Raw genomic sequence first — 20,456 nt, forward strand, 5'->3', positions numbered from 1 at the left:
TGTGTGTGTGTGTGTGTGTGTATGTAATAGCAGTGTGTATTATGTATGTCCATTGTCACATGTATGCTTTCTGAACAGCAGCACTTTGATAAAGCATTCAAACTGGAGCGTGCGGTGGAGGCGTCTCTTTTCCTCAGCTGGTATTGAAAAAAACAAAAAAACAAAAAAATAAAAAACAGACTGTTTCTCATGGCATCACATGTCCCACAAGTTTATCACTGAGAGAAAAGAAACGTTATATAGCTGGGCAGGGAATGTAAACAGACTTTGGGCAAGCTATCTCGACTTTATTTTTGATGATTTATAGAGCTACTATTCAGAGAACGAAAGAAAGATGCAGAGATAACTAGCCGGCGAGTGTCGATCGTGTACAGAAAAGTGTATCCTAGAAAACGTAGTGTGTATTCTAACCCTTCTGTAGCCTATGTACTGTATGTGCCACAGGGCCTCCTTCTTCAGTCATTCCATTAACGCACCGAGTGGTTCCAGCCAGTGATGCTCTTGATCAACTGTTCATGAATGTGCAAACAGCTTTTCGGGATCATCTGCAAACATCTCCCCCCCCCCCAAAAAAAAAACCTCATATTTCCTTTGACTTGCACACTGTAACATACAGAATGTGTGAATATGGACTGCAATTTATCGTAATAGCCATTAAACTCCTGAAAGGTGTTTATCGGAAACCAAGTAATCAGACTGTTCTGTTTGTGTTTGACTGCTCAGGCTAAACACTGCCCAGTGACTGTTCTCCTGCAAAATGTATGTGGTCTTATATCTTTCATTGTTCCAAAAGTGAAGCTACTGTTTGATCAGTTTGTCTTTGTAGCCATTTTCACTCTCTCTTAGCCTGACCTGTGTTTGTACTTTCTTAAAACAAATCACTTTTCCAGCTACAGACCTGAAATTTCACACACACACACACACACACACACACACACACACACACACACACACACACACACAAAAGAGGCTAGTTTGGCTTCATATTTTTCTTCCTGTCTACAAATCCCTTCCACACACTGCTTGTGGCACTCAGCCAGGGCTCTTTCATTTACCCTGATAATAAATATTTCAAAACAAAGATAAACACAAACGTGCAGAGGTGAAAAAAAGCCAGAAACCTTCACACATAACTCATCTTTAAACTGTAAATTGAAGCTTTTTGTGCTACAGTGAAACAGATGGCCTTAATAACAAATAGATAAGATGCACTAATAAAGTGTAGCACATTTACATATGTTTCAATCTGTTTTGGGACAAAAATACAAGAGGTTGGGATACAGTAATAAGAAAAAAAAAAAAAAACTCTGGCATGGGATTTGTTAACAGTAAGTAAAATACAAAATCAACCTTTCCCCTTGAAGCCCTGCAAACACACACTGTTAATCTTTATAGTTAAACCTTTGCTCAGCAGGGCCTACGGTGCATTAAATTGGTGAGTCCGTGCACTAATAAGAATGATAAAAGTGAACATTATCTTACCCTAACAGGTGCAGAATCACTGCATGCATTCGAAGTCTTGAGAAGACATCGAATTTAAAAGCGACACGCAATCGTCTGTAATAGTGGAGCAGAGGTGCTGCAGGTTTGCTGGGGCTTTAAAGGTTGATTCGGAAGGTTTAATATTAATAATTTACCCCCGTGTTCGCAAACACGCGCAAGCAAAGACCCATAAAATATGTAATTTTCACAGCCTTTCTGTGCAATCTTGAATATGGCATAGAAGTGCCACCCTGTGGTGAGAAATGGAATTGCACTTTCAAAAATGTGGGTGGGTGGGTGGGTGAGAGGGAGTGGTATTTTGTGTGTGTGTGTGTGTGTGTGTGTGTGTGTGTGTGTGTGTGTGTGTGTGTGTGTGTGCGTGTGTGTGTGTGTGTGCAAGTAAGTAACGAATGCACAACAAGTAATGTACAGCATGTCTGAGAGGAATTGTACGGCACCTGTACAACGTCTCAGTGATTTGTAAATAGCCAAAGTCTTCCATTATGATGTTGGTGTGTGACCTTGTTGCAAGTGGAGAGGGTAAACACTGATCCCCATGTACAGACTTTTGAAGTGATTACTTTCAAAAACAACCCATCGTATATTTGACAAACACACATGATATTGCTTCACCTAAGATGTTTTTTTTTTTCTTTTCTTTATTTCTTTTCCTTTGCACCAGCTCAAACACCCATGCAGGAAAATATGGGAGTAAAAAGACTTAAATGATATTTTGTAATTTGGGTCCTTTTGGTCAAATCTCAGCTATGATACAGGTATGTCTTATGCGTACAGTATGTAGTAAGTATCAATAATGTTCCTTTATTTTAATGGTGTCGAGATTTGCTAGTCAGAAACTGTTAAATCTTTACTCCAAATGTTTGATTTGACATTTGATCAAATATATTCAAATAAATAAAGAGTCTGAAGAAACATGCTGTGTGTGTGTGCATGATTTACTGTTGCTTGTGTTTCAGTTTATTTAAGTCAGGCTGTATTTTTCTATTTCACAGTGACAGTAATAAATTTGTTTATAGACAGTGGGGTAGTTGGTGTGCTGTGACAGTGTTTTATATGTGAATATATACAGTTTGCCAACTGGGTGAGTGTGATAAATGTTTCCCCTTGAGATATGCCGGATAAAATCTTCACCTCTGCTCTCCCGCTTTGATATTTCAGACAACAAACTTTCATCTTCTGAGGATCAGTCAGAGCTGACAGCATGGAGGGAAATGATTAACGCTGTTTAGTTCTTCTTTCGCTCATTTTTATCACAAAAGTATGCAATATGTAGGTCCTTGGGTAAAAGTGATTTTCATATTAATGACAAGATCTGGTCAAAAAAAAAACTGCTGCACATCAACAATAACAGAAATTTGTGAGTTAATTACTGAAATGAGAAATGCAGTCTGGATTTACACAATTACAGAAATATAGTCTCCTGTCAGTCAGATCAACAGTCGTGCACGTCAACATCAATACCAGCAATACCTCGGAGGAACATTCACAGATTGTATAGAACACGACTGCAGAGGCAGGACTAAAGCAGGAGGCCAAATATTTGTACTTGTCCTGGGGAAATGGGTCATTTGACCTCAAGTGAGGGTAACGGCAGAGAGGCCCTTGACTCAAGTCCCAGGTGACGTCCTGCATGGGCCTGGTTGGCTGGTAGTCAGCGCCACAAGGAGCAGTGGACAGAGGATTGTCGGGACGCCTTTCAGACTTTGAGGGAGCGCCTGTGTGGAGAATCCGGGCTCCCAGCAGCAGTTTACCTCTGAGAGGGCCACTGGAGCTGCCTTGATGCTGGATTCACCAGACAACTTGTCGCTGACATGAAACTCCTCAAGCTTGAAGGCCGTCAGACGGACTCTGGATTCCCCGAAACACTGCCAACCAAATCTTTGATGGTGAAGTTCCTGGAGGAATGTGCTGAGTGTGGGATCACAGCAGGGGGTCTTAGGCAGAGTGCTGAAGTAAAGGACTCTTTTCAGAAGTTAACAAAGAACTATGGAACTCTCTGCTTTGCCCAAGCATGTTGTTCTGTAGTTTTAATTAATTATATATATTTAGATACATTATTCAGGTGAACTGACTGATAAATGCTGTTTTCGCTTAGTAATGTGATAAAACATTCTGCAATTCAGATCTCATAGTACTTCATGATTGTCACTAATATATGTAAGTTTTAGTTTAAATGAAACTGAAAAATTTAAAGAAATCACTAACAATGTCCATATAATGGGTGAATATTAGTACATGTGGTTTCCAGCCCTAAATAAACATATTATTCCTAAGATTTGTCTGCTGCTGTCTACATGTTGGCAGTTTATATCAGCTGTTTTGTTACAGGTCTCTCATTCACCACAAATATTCTGTTATTATTTTGCATTTTTCTCCATTTACACAAACAAATAATCCTCCTACTTTCTCGCTTAGTAAGCAGAAATGTAAATAACTACTGATATTCGCCTGAACTGCTGCACAGCAATAGATGTATTTATAGATCAGCCGTATAGACATTATGAATTGTATCACCACCGTTGTTTCAGTGGCCGCCACAGGAGGGCGCTGTCATTCTTTAGGTACAGGGTTTTTAAGTTTTATTTCAATACTGCTCCACATGAGGGAGCAACAGTCCTTCCTGCCAGGTGGAAAGACCGACCTTAAAAATGAAGATTGGACTGAAGAGAGAAAAACATCTGGGGAAACCTTGCATTGAAATACAATATTCTTGATCTCATCCATATAATAGATGCCTATAGAGTAAAAACTCATGCAAATTTAGTCTTTGAAGGTAACAAAACTCTGTATTGCCAACCATAAAATGTCAAAAGAAGACAGTCTAAAGCAGGATTGTGCTTTCACAGGAGAAATAAGCTGCGTTGACATGCAGCGTTCATAAATGGCTGCATTATATCAAACTAAATGTAACAGAAACAATACAATTTGTTCCCTTTGTTCCTGAGCTGTGTGTGTGTCCCACTCTGGACCACAGGGAGATCCACACACACGGAGAACATGCAAACTGCACAGAAAGGCCCTGAGCCTGGAGGGAAACTGTGGATTATCTGACTGTGAGGCAGTTAGAAAACGAGTGACAGAAAAAGGGATACATTTCTGTTCGTAATGTGCAAAACCTGTTGTCACTCCAGTCTTCCACGTTGCATTTGCCACCAGTATAAATAATTGGTGCTTTATCTGAACTCAAGAAAGAACTGCACTGCAACGTCTTGCAAGATCATCTGACGCAGCCGAGCCTCGTCTGCCACCGCGAGCCGAGCGTGGCGATCACTGCGCGGCCTGGATCTGCCTGAGATACGCAGTAAACACCATGTCAAACATTAATCAAACAAGACTTTATTCTGATAAAACTTCACACTTGATAGACAAACAACAACAAAAAAACATCTCACATGTAGTACTTTAAATTTGTAACCTCAGGGCGCGGCTGATGCCTTGACAGCATTGCTCTGCCTGCATGTGGCGACACAAGAACAAAAACAGCTCACGAACATCTGACACTGCTGAATGCCATACACTGAGCAAAGTCTCAAACCTTACTGTGCTACTAAAGTGTTACCTTCGCATTCTGCTGTTTCTGAAGCCTTATCGACTGCTGTGTTGGAACAAACACCCAAAATAAGAGACACATGAAAGCTTTCAACTAGCGGGGGCTCGGCTGTGAAGACACGGCTCTGTAGTCGCTCTGACACACAGTAATTAGTTATTTATCTGTTACGGGTCTCCTCACTTTGTTCTCTTGGTTATGTGGTGGTTTCAACAAGTCTTAAGAGCTGCTTCTGTAGTTCAGCAATATTAATATCTTCTTCTATACCAAACGATCAGTTACAGCATATACAAAAACAATGGAAACATTGAACTCTAAGAAAAAACAAATAATGCCAGTGTAAACAAGCCTCAGTATCACACAACGTCCAAATATTGCACATACATTCATAAATATACACTTCAGCTTTGTGCCTATTGGTGTATGCATGTGGCTGCATCGCGTGTGTGTGTGTGTGTGTGCATGTGTGTGTGTGAAGAAAAAAAAAAAGAGATAAATTAAATTAAATTTGTGACGGCAAAATAATTCACTCACTGGATGAAGGACACAAGTGGCTTCTGATGAGCACATACATATGTACAGTACGCACACACACACACAGACACACTAACACACGCACACGCACACACACCAGCACCTGTGCATAGATCTCTCGTCTCTTTGCGCCTCTCTTACAGAGACGCCCAGAACGGTTCAGTCACAGAGACATTTGAAGCATCGTCCGTTCTGCTGCTTCAGTCTGTGTTCTCTTGAAAGTGTTGCCGTCCTCCGTTTGATCCGTTGTCAGTGGTCCTCCTCTGTGTGGCGCCGCAGTCTTCAGTTTGTCCCGACACACAGTTTCTATAGCAGGAAGTGGGGGGAAAGAGCCTCCAGCCCAAGAACGCCAGATCTCAGATCTGATTGAAGTCGCTCAGAAGGTGCACGTTCCTCCCACACCGCGGTAACCAGCAGCCGTCCGGAGTCTTCCTAGGCGTCTCCAGTCTGGTCGGACGTCAGCTGCTCCTGGTCGGAGATGTCGTCGTCCGCCGGGGGCCGCGCCCGGTCAAAGAAGCCACACTGAACAAATCAAGTGAATTGCTTAATGTCGTATCGGACAATTAAAACACAGCCAATGAGTGTGTGTGCGTGTGCTCACCTTCCACATGGCTAATGTCAGCATGGCCAGCACCAGCAGTCCCAGCAGTATGGCCAGGATGATGACCCAGAGCGGGACGGCGAACGACACATCGGGGGTCCCCCATAGCACCAGAGTCCCCATCTGCAAAGAAAGCAAAAAGAAGCGGCGTCGATAAAGATGTGCGTTTATTCCTTGAACTGTAATGTCCGGCGGTGTGTCGGGCTCACCGAGGTTCGGCGTTGAGGCAGCGCCGGAGCTTGGATTCGATACGGTATGGACGTGACCACGAAGGACACGGTGGAGTTGAGAATGTACGGGTCGTTACGCCGCTGGAAGGCAAAGTGTACACTGTTCTTTAAATTCAACTCACCGTGCTTAAAAAATCATTAAAAACAACTGTACTGATCAGCTGCTAGATCAGGGGTGTCAAATATAAGGCCTGAGGCCCAAAACCATGTGGCTCAGGAAAAAACCAAGCACATTGTAAAAAAAAATCCACAGAAGCCACTGACTTTTTATTATAGTTTTTTTTTTTTATAAGTGGTGAATATAACACTAAGAATCAAGCTGAGATATCAGTGATGCCGCCTTGAAAGCTAGATATGGGTATTTTTATGGTTTTTGGACATTTCACCGTATATGAACCAGAAGGTTTCATTACATTTGGTTTTATCTTGAGACTGTAGTGATATTTGGTACTGACTGTTTGTTTCTTAATAAACTTTGTGAACTTTTTGAAACTCCAGTGTCACAAAAGAAGGACAACTTTAAAGTGTACATTTCAAGGTTATTTTGGCACTACTGTGCTACTTTTAGGCTCACTCAAGGTGGAATAAGGCTGGATCTGGACCCTGATATCAAATGAGTATCTTATCCATGTGTCAGAGCATCTATATTGCCATTATTATTTAAACAATGAAGCAATACAGATTAGACTTTGGAATCAACTTGGCTCAATCCTGACCAAGAGTCTGGACCCCCCCCTTGGTGGCGGTGGTGGTGGTGGGTGTGGGGGGGGCGTGAGATTACAGACGACATCCTCGAGGCTTCGCCTGCTCTGATGTTGGCAAAATTAGATTTGCACACATCAAAGAAGACACCTTCTGGAATCTAGAGCAACTCTGAGAAACCCGCCTGATTCATTTTAAAAGTTCCTGTTTTTGTACGCCGTTAAATCACAGCGGAGAGTCCTGCAATGTAAATGACGTAAAGTCTGCAGCGCCGGTGTAACGACACTGACCTGCAGGAAAGTGTGAGCCCAGAGTCTCGACCGAACCTTAACCACCGCGCTCTGCCCACGATCCAGCCGCCCAACCACACACAGGATCCTCAGACAGGAGATGTTAGTGCAGTTCTGCATGTGGAGAGGATTTTGTAGAGCGACAAAAAAAAAAGAAAAAAAGACAACAAACACCTGTGAATCACTAATGAACATTTGGTTTAGTTTGTTTTTTCTGGACCAAGTACACGTATGTGCGGCTCACCAGAGTCTTGCTGCTGTAATTCTGGGGGGCGCTGACAGATCGTTTGTGGCGGCGAGGAGGAGCGCTGGTGTTTCTCAAGAAACCCAATAATTCAGGTGTGTCCTGGAGAGCGGAAATCTGGAGCAGAGAGCAGAAGGCGGGAAGAGTTATCCACACTTTACAGTCCAGCAACGGAAAGCGATCATCTGCATTTCAGGGCTAAATGTGAATTAGACACATCCGCCTGAGAATTTGGAATCATCTTCTCTTTTTATTTGCTAATATATGAAGATTTTCAGCAAATTCAGGCCTTAGCCTGTTTGAATGAGACAACTAATCTATAGATTCGACCCAAAAGACGAAGGCTTCTTGCAAATGTGAGAGAACCAAAGAAAACAAACTATCTTGTTCCAACGCTCACAGTGATTAGAGAGAGGTAATAATTCTCAATCAACGTGTGTTTGGACCTGTCGAGACTGAGATCTGTGTGGCGCTGAGGCCCCTTATCAACCTGGACTACCAGTGAGAGCAACCCGAAGACTAGAAAAGACTTTCAAAGCGATGCGATAAAACAACACAATATGTTCACCTTTGAAAACAAGCACAGCGTTCAGAAATCTGATTCAAAAACTGTCGTGCTGAATGCAAAGAGATTTAATTTCCTGGCGATACGATCGGGCTAACAACAGTAAAAGAGAGATGGACGAGCAGCGGGAGTGAATAACCTGAACGTCCTCCGGTCCCAGATTAAAAAATGGATAGAGAAGGATTTTAATTGTTTCTCCGCTGGGAGTTCGGCTTTGAACAGCTTGAACTGTGAGAAACAGCTTGATTGAGTGTTTTAATTGAAATATTTTAAAAATTCAGGAGGCTGTGCGGGACATGATTTACATATTAGTTTAAACTGACTTTGGATGCACGGCGCGGCTTCTTAATGATGTTTAAGCAGCCCGGTGTTTAGAAACTCTGCCAACTTCGGGAAATTAATATAAAAAAGGGTGATTTTGCTAATCAGTTTCTTCAGCAACAAATGACATTTTGATTAATTAACTAATTGAACAATTAAAACCGAGACGCTTAATGTCAAGAGGAAATGTGAAGAGCATTACATAGGGCTCCCCGCAGGCATGGCCATGAAAATAACAGCTTAAATTTTTTGCTTAAATCTGCTGTAATCGGTTTAGTCTACAAGGGAAATGACAGACACCGAATAACCTTCCCTTTTTTTTTTGTTGCTTTCATAAAAAAATTATGGCTTCACATTTCTGAAACAACTGCATATTTTAAATCTCTGTGCAGATGATATCATAGATATCAGAAAACCAGTTCTCATTCGGACTAATCAGCATAATTCTCAGTTCTTGTTTTGAGCCAACTGGCAGGGAACTCGGCGAGCAGCCCCGAAAACGTGTGCAGTTATGTTTTAAATAAGTGGGTATAAATGATGGAGAAAGTCACAAAAAAAAGAGCCTCTGCAATGCTTTAAATAAAAATCTGAAAAAGCAGGCGAACCAGTGATTTTATAGTATGCCTTTGAGATATGTGGCTAGAATTACAGTTTGCAAAACAACAAGTTTGAATACTAATTAGAGGCAATGATGTTTTGGTCTTGAGACAGTTCAAATGAAGGCGTTTGCACGTACTCAACCTTGTGTGGGTTCACGTGTTTTCGGGTTACCTGAAGACCGAGTGGGTTGAGGCTGGTGTTTGTCCGGCAGCTAATTGGTCCGTCAGTTTGAATCTCCATGGCGTACAGCAGGTTCTCGTCACGGAAGCGAGAGGGCCAGCCGACCTGGAGCTCGGCCTCCTGAATACTGCTGGGACCAGCGTTATGGAGCTGAGGGGAGAGAGAGAGAGAGAGAGAGAGAGAGAGGGAGAAGAAAAAAAAAACAGAGAGCCGTCAGGATTTTACCCTCCTTTGTCTTATTAGAGGGTCTCTCGCGGCCCAGGCTGTAATCAGGTTATCATAACTGTGGGATGATGACACAGGCCACCTGTGTTTTTATGGAGATCGTTCTAATGCTGCCTTCGGCCCCAGGGGATCGAAACACAAGACAAGTAAAACCTTCAAGCATCACCTGGAACATCGTGTGACGAGAATGAATGAACGAAATTTTGGTTTTATTATATGGTCACCATTAAGTCAATAGGTCCACATTTGCTCTCTCACTTTCACACACACACACACACACACACACACACACACACACACACACACACACACACACACACACACACACACACACGGTCATTAACACTGAAGCAAGTCATCCAAACAGGACATGATCCCGGCGCTGCAGGGCAGGAATTCTGCTGGAGCAAAAAAAAAAAAAAAAAACTCTGTCGTCTCTAACTGGAAGCAGCTGCCCACTGGGAAAAGCACCACAAATGAAAATCATTATCAGCTGGGGGACAGACCAGACACTGCTGCGCTCCACTTCAATGAAGCTGCCGTCCATTTAAAACAAAGAGAAATCACATGTACGGCACACACATGCACACGGCCCTATTGTAAACTGTCGCCAGTCTGTCTGCCGGTCTCCCTCCTTGTATCTATTTGTCTGTAACTCTGTTTGACCTGTTTTTTCCTGACAGTGATTATTAACTACTGCGTCCTCTCTTAAGAACAGTTGCATCCGTCTTCCCCTCCACGCTTCGCTGCTTATTCCTTTGTCTGTTTCCCCTCCCATCTCACTCCATTCCTGCCTTTACAACAGCGGTAATTACTCCCGAGCTGGAGACCTTTGATCAGCCAGAGCTCAATTCTTTATAGAGCTACCGGTGTTACTGTGTGTGTGTGTGTGCATATGCGTGCGTGTTATTTTCCCAACATTGCACGCCAAGTATTGGACTATTTTCACCTGAACAAACGCCGCTCACCTCATAGATGTGAGTGACTTGTGGTCCGACGTCGTCCTCTCTGACCGGCTTCTCTTTGGGCTCCCAGTTTGGGAAGGGCAGCACCACCTGAGAGGGGTGAGACACGCTGGGGGCGGAGGACAAACATCTCACTTATTATCATTAATAGATCAGGGGGTTGAGAGTCACGTTCGCGCAATACTGAGTTTGTGGATAAAAGACTGTGATGATTCAGCTAACGACTGCCTTGCTTTCATGATCTGTTCACTAAACCCACAATTTTGCTTTCGAGAGGTGACACCTCTGAAAAAGACCGCTTGGTTAAAATGCATCGGGTTCAGTTCAGTTCACAAAGATAAATTTGCTCCGGGAAGAAACCATCTGGAGCCATTACGATATGAACACACATAAACAAGGACAACTGAGTAAACAAAACACAACCAGTAACTATGACCACGCTACATTTTCTCACCATATCATGGAAACGTTACTGTTTTGTACAAGTGAGCACAATAAAAGATTTCTTCTTGAAGAAACAAGAAACTTATTTCAAACTTGAATCAGTTACACATAAATCATTTGCACAGGATAATAATTATCTATCCTCTACACGCTGTTCATCGTCGGGTTGCGGTCTGCTGGAGCTGATCCCAGACAGAGAAGACTCCAGAGAGACAGACAGACAGACAGCCCCACACAGACACATCGAGGACAATTAAAAGTCATCAATTAGTCTGAAACCAATGTTTCTGAAGCACGGGAGGAAACTGGCGTACCCAGGGAAAGGCCACATAAACACAGGGAGAACATGCAAACTCGGCAGAGAGAGACTCCTCACTTGACCGAGGGGCCGCCTCACTATAACCTTGCATAGCAGATGGGCCTGCCTGATTCAGTTCCTAAATCCTGCAGATCCCATCTTGTAGCGCTCCATAGACCAGTGATTTCACCGGGTTAAAATGTTGCCGGCCCAATCAGGGGAAAGAGGCGGGAGCTACGGGAGGAGCGGAAGTGACGAGAAGACGTGACGACAGAGGGAAGCGCATGAAAGTTTGAAAACAATGGCGGCATGCGAAGCGATCTCCTTGGACATGGCAATATCTGCAGTTTTAATAAGAAAGCGACTCAATTTCTTCTTTGAAAGAGGAGCACAGAATATCACTTAAAGTCTTTTTGTCAGGAAACGACGTCTCCTGCTTCTCAGCAGCAGCGCACGTAAGCTCCGTCACACCGTGGCTTGATGCGGATTAGTCTGTGGTGAGTGTGTCGCGTGTCAATCAGAACGGTCGTCCAATCTGCTTCTTCTTTGGTTCGAACGGTCGTCCAATCGTCAACTACGGATTGTTTTGAAGGTCCCGCCTCTGAAATCAAATCGGAAGAGCGGCTACCCAGATGGACTTGTGAAATATTTCCGTGGCGGACATATGAAACTGTCCATCTGGCGTGTCAGGTTAGCCTCACTATGAGGCATCAGAAATACGATCGTTCTCAGATGGAAATGTAAAAGATGAAAAGCTCATTCAGCTACTTCAATGAAAGCTGACCTACTGGAGACGAAACCTGAATGTAGAAGGCCACAACTGCAGTTTCATTTTGTTGTCGTGCACACAAACATTGTACATCGCAACGACAATAAATTCAAGAGGTGAAAAGCATAACAGTGCATGTGAGATGCACATGGAAGCAGGGCAGCTGTTCTGAACGCTGGAATGTAGCCTTTCTTTCTCTCATCCCGGGTCGTCGTGTGTTTGTGTGTACAGCTGACCACACCCTAACCAGGCCATGCAAAGTCTGCTTCAAACTGTGGCTCCGTGCGTGGCGCTCGTGTGTGTTACCGGGCGCACGGACGTCTGTGGACATGTCAAAGGCCATGTGCACATGATTTAGTTCAAATGCATTTCAGGAAGTTTGTTTTCATCCCGTTTTACATCTGCGGATAAACAGGGCGCACAAGCTCCAGCGTCTATAAAGGAGCAGTAATATCCTGTAAAACAATCACAGAATCTGGAATATGATCAGCTGTGTCCTTTCAAAGAAGAAGTAACAACAAAGAATCTGTCACTGCTGTGTGAAAATCAAAGGTGCCTTTTTTTTTTGTTCTGTTTTCTAGCTAAGGCTTGTCTGGGCGCCTCTTAGTGTCAGCTTGATCCAGGCCCCAAGACCTGGACCACCACCCAACCGAGCTACGCACGGCATCCCATCCTGCTGGCCCCTTTCACACAATGTAGCCACGACGAGCCCCCCCCTTCACCTCTGCTGCGTGTTATACACACATGTATGTGTATGTGGAGGTTGCCGCATGCACAGTTGCTTGACTCACCCGCGTAAATCCAGCTGGGCGACGGCAATGATGGAGAGGTTTAAAGTGACCAGGTTGCTGTCGGGGTTATCTTTGTTGGAGCTGTGGAAACATACACACACCATTTCAAAACAAGGAATAAATTAAAACACAAGCAACACTAATCAAGAGGATGGGGTAGTCAAAGAAACATGAAATAGAAAGTCACATCTTTTTTTTATACGTCCAAAACATTTAAAACAAGGTCATGATGCAGTTTGAAGGAGGGAAAAAAAAAGAGAAACATGAACTAAAACTGCCTTTTTATGTTCAGCTGACTGAGAAGAAATCCCCGAGCATTTAACCATCTGTATCTAGTGATGTATCAAAATTAATGCACCGAGGCAAACAGTGGGTGTGTTGTGCGGCGCTCGTCTTCTGTCTGGGGCTCCTCTGGGCCATCTGTCATCTTTTGTCTCTGCGGTTGGTTTCATCAAACCACAAACAGTGACGGGACCGGGACAGACACTGGACTTATTTACATGGGTCGGATGAAAGACAAACGGCTCTTTGTGTGTGTGTGTGTGTGTGTGTGTGTGTGTGTGTGTGTGAGAGAGAGAAATGGGTTGGAGGGTGTGCGTGCGTGCCGGTGGGCGTGTCACCTGTGGATCTGCAGCTCGAAGCTGATCTTCGGTCCAGCGTCTTCCAGCCTTTGAACCTCAAACCTCAAACCGACAGACAGCTGCGCAGGAGCGAGGAGTAAAAACAGAGAGAAAAGAGAGGCAATGTAGTGAAAACATGACAGAAAAGAGGAGAACACACACACACACAACAAAAAACATGAGGTTGAGAGGACAGATAGCCAGAAATAAGATGCGTCTGGACATCAAAAGCCTCATGACGTCCAAGTGTCCAGAAACAGACAGTAAAGTCCCTGTTAGACAGAGCCTTCCCGGTTCCTTCATCAGAGGAATATGTGGGTTTTGTGAGTCTGTGTGTGTGTGTGTGTGTGTGTGTGTGTGTGTGTGTGTGTGTGTGTGTGTGTGTGTGCCCCTGCTGATAATGGCGAAGCATTTTAAATCTTGAGAAAATCCAGACAACAGACACACACTTAAAAGCCACAGTTAAGTTTCTTGTCTGTTCTCGGTTTTAATCCCCTGTTCACCAGGCTAACTCAAAACACATGGAGGATTTGGTTCATCATCAGTGTGCGTGCGTGTGTGTGTGTGTGTGTGTGTGTGTGTGTGTGTGTGTGTGTGTGTGTGTGTGTCCATGAGATCCTCAGAAGATCAGGTCAGCCACATGATCCAGAAAGGGAAATGACAGATTGCAGACTTGCTCTAACACCTCAAGAGAGACGGGCCCGAGTCTCTGTGACTGTGTGTGTGTGTGTGTGTGTGTGTGTGTGTGTGTGTGTGTGTGTGTGAGAGAGAGAGAGTGTGTGAAGATGGTGTGCTGAACTACAAAGTCAGGTTGTCTTTATGGGACACATTAGGCTGGCTGGAGGACATGAAGCAGGCTCGGGAGATCTAAAGAGAAAGGCACTCAGTAAGTATGAGCCGTTCAGAGTAAAGTCGTCCCTATCAGCTCCCTGCCACAGATAAACGGTGGCAGCGGAGCAGTGATAGGACGATGGTGGCCAACAGTGTCCTAAAATCTGCTTTTACAGCACCTGATGGCGAGCCTGAACTTATATTTGTTACAGCAGTTTGTGGTTGAGAAAATAAGTCAAATAGTGTGCTGTATGTGTATTCAAAAGAATCCTCATCGGCCTATTGGTTTTGAATGAATATTTAGCTTTAGTGTTTACGTATTGTCTTCTTGGCAGCTATAAAGCTCTGTCACAGTGTGTACAGTCATGATTTAGTAAAACAACCATTCTCTGGAACAATAGTGACAGCAGTGGTTTCATGCTGAAGGTCTTAGAGGTTTTGATTGTTGTACTTTTGGGCAACTTCACGAGGCCGGTACCACTGGAACGAGAACACGTACCACCAAAACACTGCTGCAAAGTGTACAACAGAATTAACTTTGCTCAGGGCACTGGGCCCGAAAGCAGTTATGGAACATTTCAGTAATTGTCTTGGAAGATGGCTTGGAGCAGCCATCAGAGCGAAGGGAACGTCTTTATCATCAAGACCTGAAGAAGGCAGGAGGAGTCTTTCCCCTGAGATAATGGCATCAGTGCCCAGAAAATGTCCTCATATCATTCCATCACCAGCAGCAGCCTGAACGGTGCATAAGTCACTTAAATCACCTTTCTTCAACAATTCGATGCTTAGATTCGACTTAACTGAATACTTCCTAAAAGTGAAGAATTAGTTTATTTGATGCCAATTTTGCAGTGACTGTGTTTTGAAAATTAGAACGTTTTTAACTTACTGACAACAAAAGGAAAGTGTAAAGATTCACCCACACAAACAACATTTTGTAAATTGTGCATGGCAAATTAAAGTTAATGCAAAAAGTGAAACAGATGCAGTCAAAAAAAGCACAAATACTGAAGTTTGCTCTTCTCCAGGCATGAACCACCAACGTGGACGACTCTGCTCAGTGAGACGCCGCATCTCTTTGTCCTGTGACACCAGGACTGAAGTGAAGCCATGAGAAGTATTTAGCTGCTAGAAGCAGAGCCTGTATGGGGTACATGGGAGTCTGCATGGGGTACGGGGAAGTATGTTCTGCATAAGCTCATGGATTCCTGAACGTCCAACGGGGCGAGGAGAGAGTTAAATATGGGAAACATCTGGACAGCCGGGGGAGCGCGCGCACACACAGACACACATGCACGCAGAACGCTATCCTGACCCCCACTAGTGAAACCTGACCACATAATTGATTTATCAGAATGCTGTGTGTCACCTCCAGAGCACAAACGCCCCCCTTTGCTGGCCTTGACACCTTTCGAACAGGCCTGCCTTCACACATGTCACACGCTGCGTAGCGGGGATGTTCACCAGCGTGTAGGAAGGGACCACTCGTCACTTTGCAAAGCCTCGGTTTCCTTAACGTGTCAGTCACCAAACAGTTAAGCGGCTCATTATTGCACACACATTCACAAATCGACTGCGAAGCGCAGCCATGGGAGTCAGAATGTGTTCGACAAAGGTCAAGGTGCTCATCAGTAATCAGGGGAAAACATCAGTCGGTGTGAAGAAAACCTGAGGAGCAACATGGAATCTTTAACTTAGATGCGTAAAAGGAATGTTTTATATTAGTGTGCGTGAGTGTGTATGAGATCTCACCTCTGTGCCAGCCACCATCGGATTCCCGAGGTCACACACCACCATCCTGGATTCATTGATCATCTTGTACTCGCAGTTTAACTCGGACAGAGACTGTGGGACGAAGAGGAATGGGGACGAGAGCGTTGAGTGAGGGTAAGTGAATGAAAGTGACAAATAGGGAGCAGTGAGAGTCAAGTGGTGAAAGAAAAGAACCGCAGAGGGGAGCAGAAGGCCATCAAAGAGGGAGCGGGGCGAGGGAGTCCGAAAAAAAAGAGACGGCAACAGAGAGCGGGGGGAGGGAGGACAGGAGAGGACGGGTGATGAATGCTCTGACAGTAACAACGTCATCAATCAAACGGGCCCATTACACACTCATTAGCGCACACACATGTGCAAAAAACACACACGCTCGCACACACAAGAGTTGACCCTATCCATTTCCGTGGTCACTAATGCAGCTAGTAAATCATAACAGGGGGCATTTGGGCCGTGGCCAGTAAAGACCTGCTGATAGCCTTGCCTTAATCGCGTCAAACAAACACGCTTCACAAAGACACAACCGGATGTGATGCTTTACTGTGACTTCAGCTTTAAAATAGCTCACTTCCTCGCTTTATACTTGACCTAATGCACGACGAGGCCACCGTCCCAGTCTACGCCCTGCTGGCCCTTAACATCAAACGGGATAATTGATGTCAGACAGAGTGTGCAGTGTGTCTTGTTGCAGACTCGTGTGTGTGTGTGTGTGTGTATGTGTGTGTTTGTGTGTGTTTACCTCCACTCTGCGCTGCACGCCAATGTAGTCGGCCTCTGGAGGAATCAGTGTGTAAAGCTCCGTCTCGTAGGCTCCCTCTCCTCGGTTCACCGCAGTGATGGTCAACATGACCAGATTGTCATCTCCAATTACCAGCTCGGCGCGGTCCCTGGGTTTTTGTTTTTCATTCGCAAAAAGACAACAGTGCACAAGAAAAGAGGATTTCTTTTTCAGTCATCTATAGGTCACAGAAAATTAAGCACATTGCTAAAACCCCCAAATCCTGCCCTGTGACTTTTTTTTTCTTCTTTTTGGTCAAATTAAGTTCAGGGTTTTAAGGTTGGACTTCATGAGCAATATACTCAGCTGCAAGGAATGTGGTCCCTACGACCTCAACACTCACCCCAAAACTCTGTGTCTGTGTGTATATGTGTGCGAGTGTGTGTGTGTGAGTGTGTATGTGTGTAGAGGGTGACAGGATGTTTGTGTAACGCTGCCATGGAGATATCGTACAGCTGGAAACACTATAGAGAGCAGGGTAATTCAAATACACACATGCACACAAACAGCCCTCTCACACACACATACACGTACACACACACACGGTAGATAGGACTATGCTGTGAGCGCGTTAAATGTAAACTCTGCTCATTGTGTGAGGGTGAACAGACGTACTTCTCTGGGGTTTTCTGTGTGTGTGGACGTGTGGACCTGTTCGGCTGAAGTGCTGAGAGCTTACAGGCGGCGGTCGGAGGCCACAGCCGTCTAACACTTACATGCTGGCAGAGAGCTGCAGGTCAGGGATGCAGATGTTGTCGTCGCCGCAGTCCAGGAGTATGTAGGCCTGAGAGGGAAAAGACGGGGACGGTCAGGAGAACGTTTCGAAGGTACACTAGATGTCATCGTGACACCAGAAACAGAGGATAAAGCTGAAGGCAGGTGCTGTGTACAGACACAGCCGCACTCTGAAGGATTGATTAAAAGTCAACACTGCAAAAACCTCAGAGTATTTATTTTAACACATTCTTTGAGTGAGAGAGCAATCACACGACGGTGTATTTTTCCATCAGCGTGCTTGTTTAGCAAATAAATGCCATGTCTGAAGTTAGTCCAAAGCAGGAAATTTCTATATTATCATTTATAGCTTATATAATTTACAAAAACTATGGAAAAGAGATATTAAATTACACAGGTTGAAAGTTGAGTTTTCTATTCAGGAAAAAAAAAGGGCAAAGTGGAGCTTGATATCAAGTGAAGCAGATGTTTTTTCTATTTCTGAGTAAGCCTTTTCAAGGCCAAGGTAAGCATTCTCATCAAAGAATGCCTGAATGAAATATAATACCAGGTTCTTGGGAGGGTCTCAAGCTTGGCAGAATGTGCTCAGACTTGAGTTTAATCAAATCATGTTGATTTATACAACACAGTGTCACAAACCACAAATGTGGTCCAAGGGGTTGAGTGATCTATGTGTCTTGTGACGATTTTATTTGGATGGATAGGATCTCAATGAAAAGACACTTGAATTTGTTCACCTGAACCCCTAGAAGTGACCCTGTGGCTAAAGCCGGTATACCTGCTCTTGCAGGAAGGTGCTGCTGTAGTGGCTGAGTACAGGAGGGAGGGTTTGGTCTCGGTGAGGCGGAGCCAGACTGTAGTTCAGAGCCAGAGAGATGGGGGTCAGTTTGTCCCTGAACTCATCCTCCTCCTGTACAGAGGAAACACAAAACAGGGAAAATGAGCCATCAAGTAACATTTTTTTGAACTTTAAATCAAAAGCTGTGCAATTTTGCGGTGGACTTGGGACTGGGGTGGGACTCACCCGCAGGTAAATCATGTAGCTCAGGCACGCGGGCGGGCGGTGGTGACGCAGCCGCAGCTGCCCGGTGTGCTGAGGCTGCTGGGTATCCAGAAACAGGACTCTCCTCACTCCACCCCTGATGCCCTTCAGCCAGTCCAGCTGCAGCTCGGCTCTCAGGTCTGGACAGATCATAATGGGGACCGAGAGAAAGAATCATTACCGGTAACGAACAGGTGGAGGAGTCAGCAAAGCAGACACTACTTCACTGTGAAATTCACGATGTCTAACGTGTCGCGTGGGCGGATTTCCATCGGTTATGCGGCACCGAGCTATTAGCGTTTCACTCAGCAGAGACTCATCAGGCGTTTTAAAACACTACACGCCCCCGCCGTCTCGTGCGTCCTCGTGTTTCCCCTTCTTGGCTTTTTCACCTCCACTTAAACCGGCGCAGGAGTTTCTTCGCAGGAAACTCTAATGAGGTGTGTGACAAAGCTGGCTTTGACCCACCCTCTTCACTGTTCCCACCTGCATTCCCCGTCTCTCGGCGGTGTGTGCTGCTGCTTACCGATCGAGCTGGGGATCCCCACTCCGCTCACTGCTGCACACACCTCCACCTTCAGGCTACAGAGACAAATGGGATGACAAATTGCAATTTATGATCAACATATTAATAACTAATTAAGTCAAGTGCTTTTAACAGAAGAGGATTATTTAGAAGAAGGAATGGCTAATGCACACTAAACGTAGGCGTCTGTTCTTTCATCTACCACAAATGAGTAAGCCGTCTGTTTCTTTGCATTTTTGCATGGATGCAAAATCATTGAAAAATGAACTGCATAACTAAATAACTGTTCATAAATAAGGCATTTCTTCCTTCCTGTACTCCAGGGGGCAGTGGGAATTACCACGGGGCCCCCCCATTAGGCACAGACATGGGAGACTGGGAAACGTTTCTGCATTTCCTCTATTTATGTGAGTGTTACCCCATGGGCAAGTGCATTTTTGTGTGTGTGTGTGTGTGGGTGTGTGTGCATGTTTGTTATCGCCTCTCTCATCAAGAACAGGAAAGAGACTCTCACACGGAGGAGCCTGCGCTGTTAATACGAACTAATCATGAGAGGCTCGTGAGCAAACTGCTCATCTACACTGCAGACTCAGCCATATGAGGCATGAAGTAAACCACTGCGTGTGTTTATTGTTTGTTTGGTTTACGTTCACAAAACCCCCAAGAACCAAAGAGCAGCTGCTGACTGGACTTGTACGTTTGTTAATAATTAGAATCCCCATTAGATGACACAATAATGACGAGCCAGGTTTGCCTCATTCGAAATGCGTGCGGTGCAGATGTGAGTTCATGTGTGGTTCTGTTTCCAAAAATTACTCCCTGAAGAGATCTTAACCTCTCCAGGTGGTTTCACCGTCGTTTCAAACGTGTTGCACATGAACATGCGAGTGTTTGATGGTTTTGGGAGGGTGTGCATGAGAGTGACTCTAATAAGTAGTGTGTGTTAAACGTATGCAGCCCCCCTAAGTCTGCTGCTCTGATGCTGGGTTAGTGATTATTGTATATAATTCCCACCAAAGAGCATCTGTGCTCCCCCCCGCTGCACCCTGCAGACAGCAATATCCCTTCCTACACAGCCAAAGGTCATCTGAATATATATATAAGGAAATGATGGTAAAATGAAAAGAAGGCTGCACTTTTTTCCTTCAGCTGTCTTTATGAGCGCTTCACTTTGCCACGGCCTCGAGTGTGAAACATTCCGCTCACGTATAATCACCCCGTAGTCCCGATGTGGCCGGACACGACACACAATGCACCAGTGCACTTCTTAACGCTAACTGGCTGAGTGTTTTCCCCCTTTCCGCTGGTCTTTCATCCTCCCACCAATTCACGCTGTGAAAAACTC

At 44.7% G+C, this 20,456-nt stretch overlaps 1 protein-coding gene across 1 annotated transcript in view; it reads right to left on the bottom strand.

Annotated features, from left to right (window-relative positions):
• Positions 1-4,832: 4,832 nt before the first annotated feature.
• itga8 (integrin, alpha 8) overlaps positions 4,833-20,456 on the bottom strand; it is a 41,007-nt gene continuing 25,383 nt past the window's right edge. Inside the window, exons 16-30 of the mRNA XM_030102507.1 lie at positions 19,112-19,167; positions 18,568-18,725; positions 18,322-18,453; positions 17,525-17,592; positions 16,770-16,917; positions 16,013-16,105; positions 13,430-13,509; positions 12,810-12,890; positions 10,511-10,616; positions 9,309-9,467; positions 7,652-7,768; positions 7,408-7,521; positions 6,395-6,496; positions 6,186-6,308; positions 4,833-6,106 (exon numbers count right to left, since the gene is read on the bottom strand). Of these exons, the coding sequence (XP_029958367.1) occupies positions 6,017-6,106; positions 6,186-6,308; positions 6,395-6,496; positions 7,408-7,521; positions 7,652-7,768; positions 9,309-9,467; positions 10,511-10,616; positions 12,810-12,890; positions 13,430-13,509; positions 16,013-16,105; positions 16,770-16,917; positions 17,525-17,592; positions 18,322-18,453; positions 18,568-18,725; positions 19,112-19,167 (1,627 nt within the window). The 3' untranslated portion in view covers positions 4,833-6,016. The remainder of the gene's footprint in view (positions 6,107-6,185; positions 6,309-6,394; positions 6,497-7,407; positions 7,522-7,651; positions 7,769-9,308; positions 9,468-10,510; positions 10,617-12,809; positions 12,891-13,429; positions 13,510-16,012; positions 16,106-16,769; positions 16,918-17,524; positions 17,593-18,321; positions 18,454-18,567; positions 18,726-19,111; positions 19,168-20,456) is intronic.

This window comes from Salarias fasciatus, chromosome 11, assembly GCF_902148845.1.
Source record: "Salarias fasciatus chromosome 11, fSalaFa1.1, whole genome shotgun sequence".
Taxonomy (NCBI): Eukaryota; Metazoa; Chordata; class Actinopteri; order Blenniiformes; family Blenniidae; genus Salarias; species Salarias fasciatus.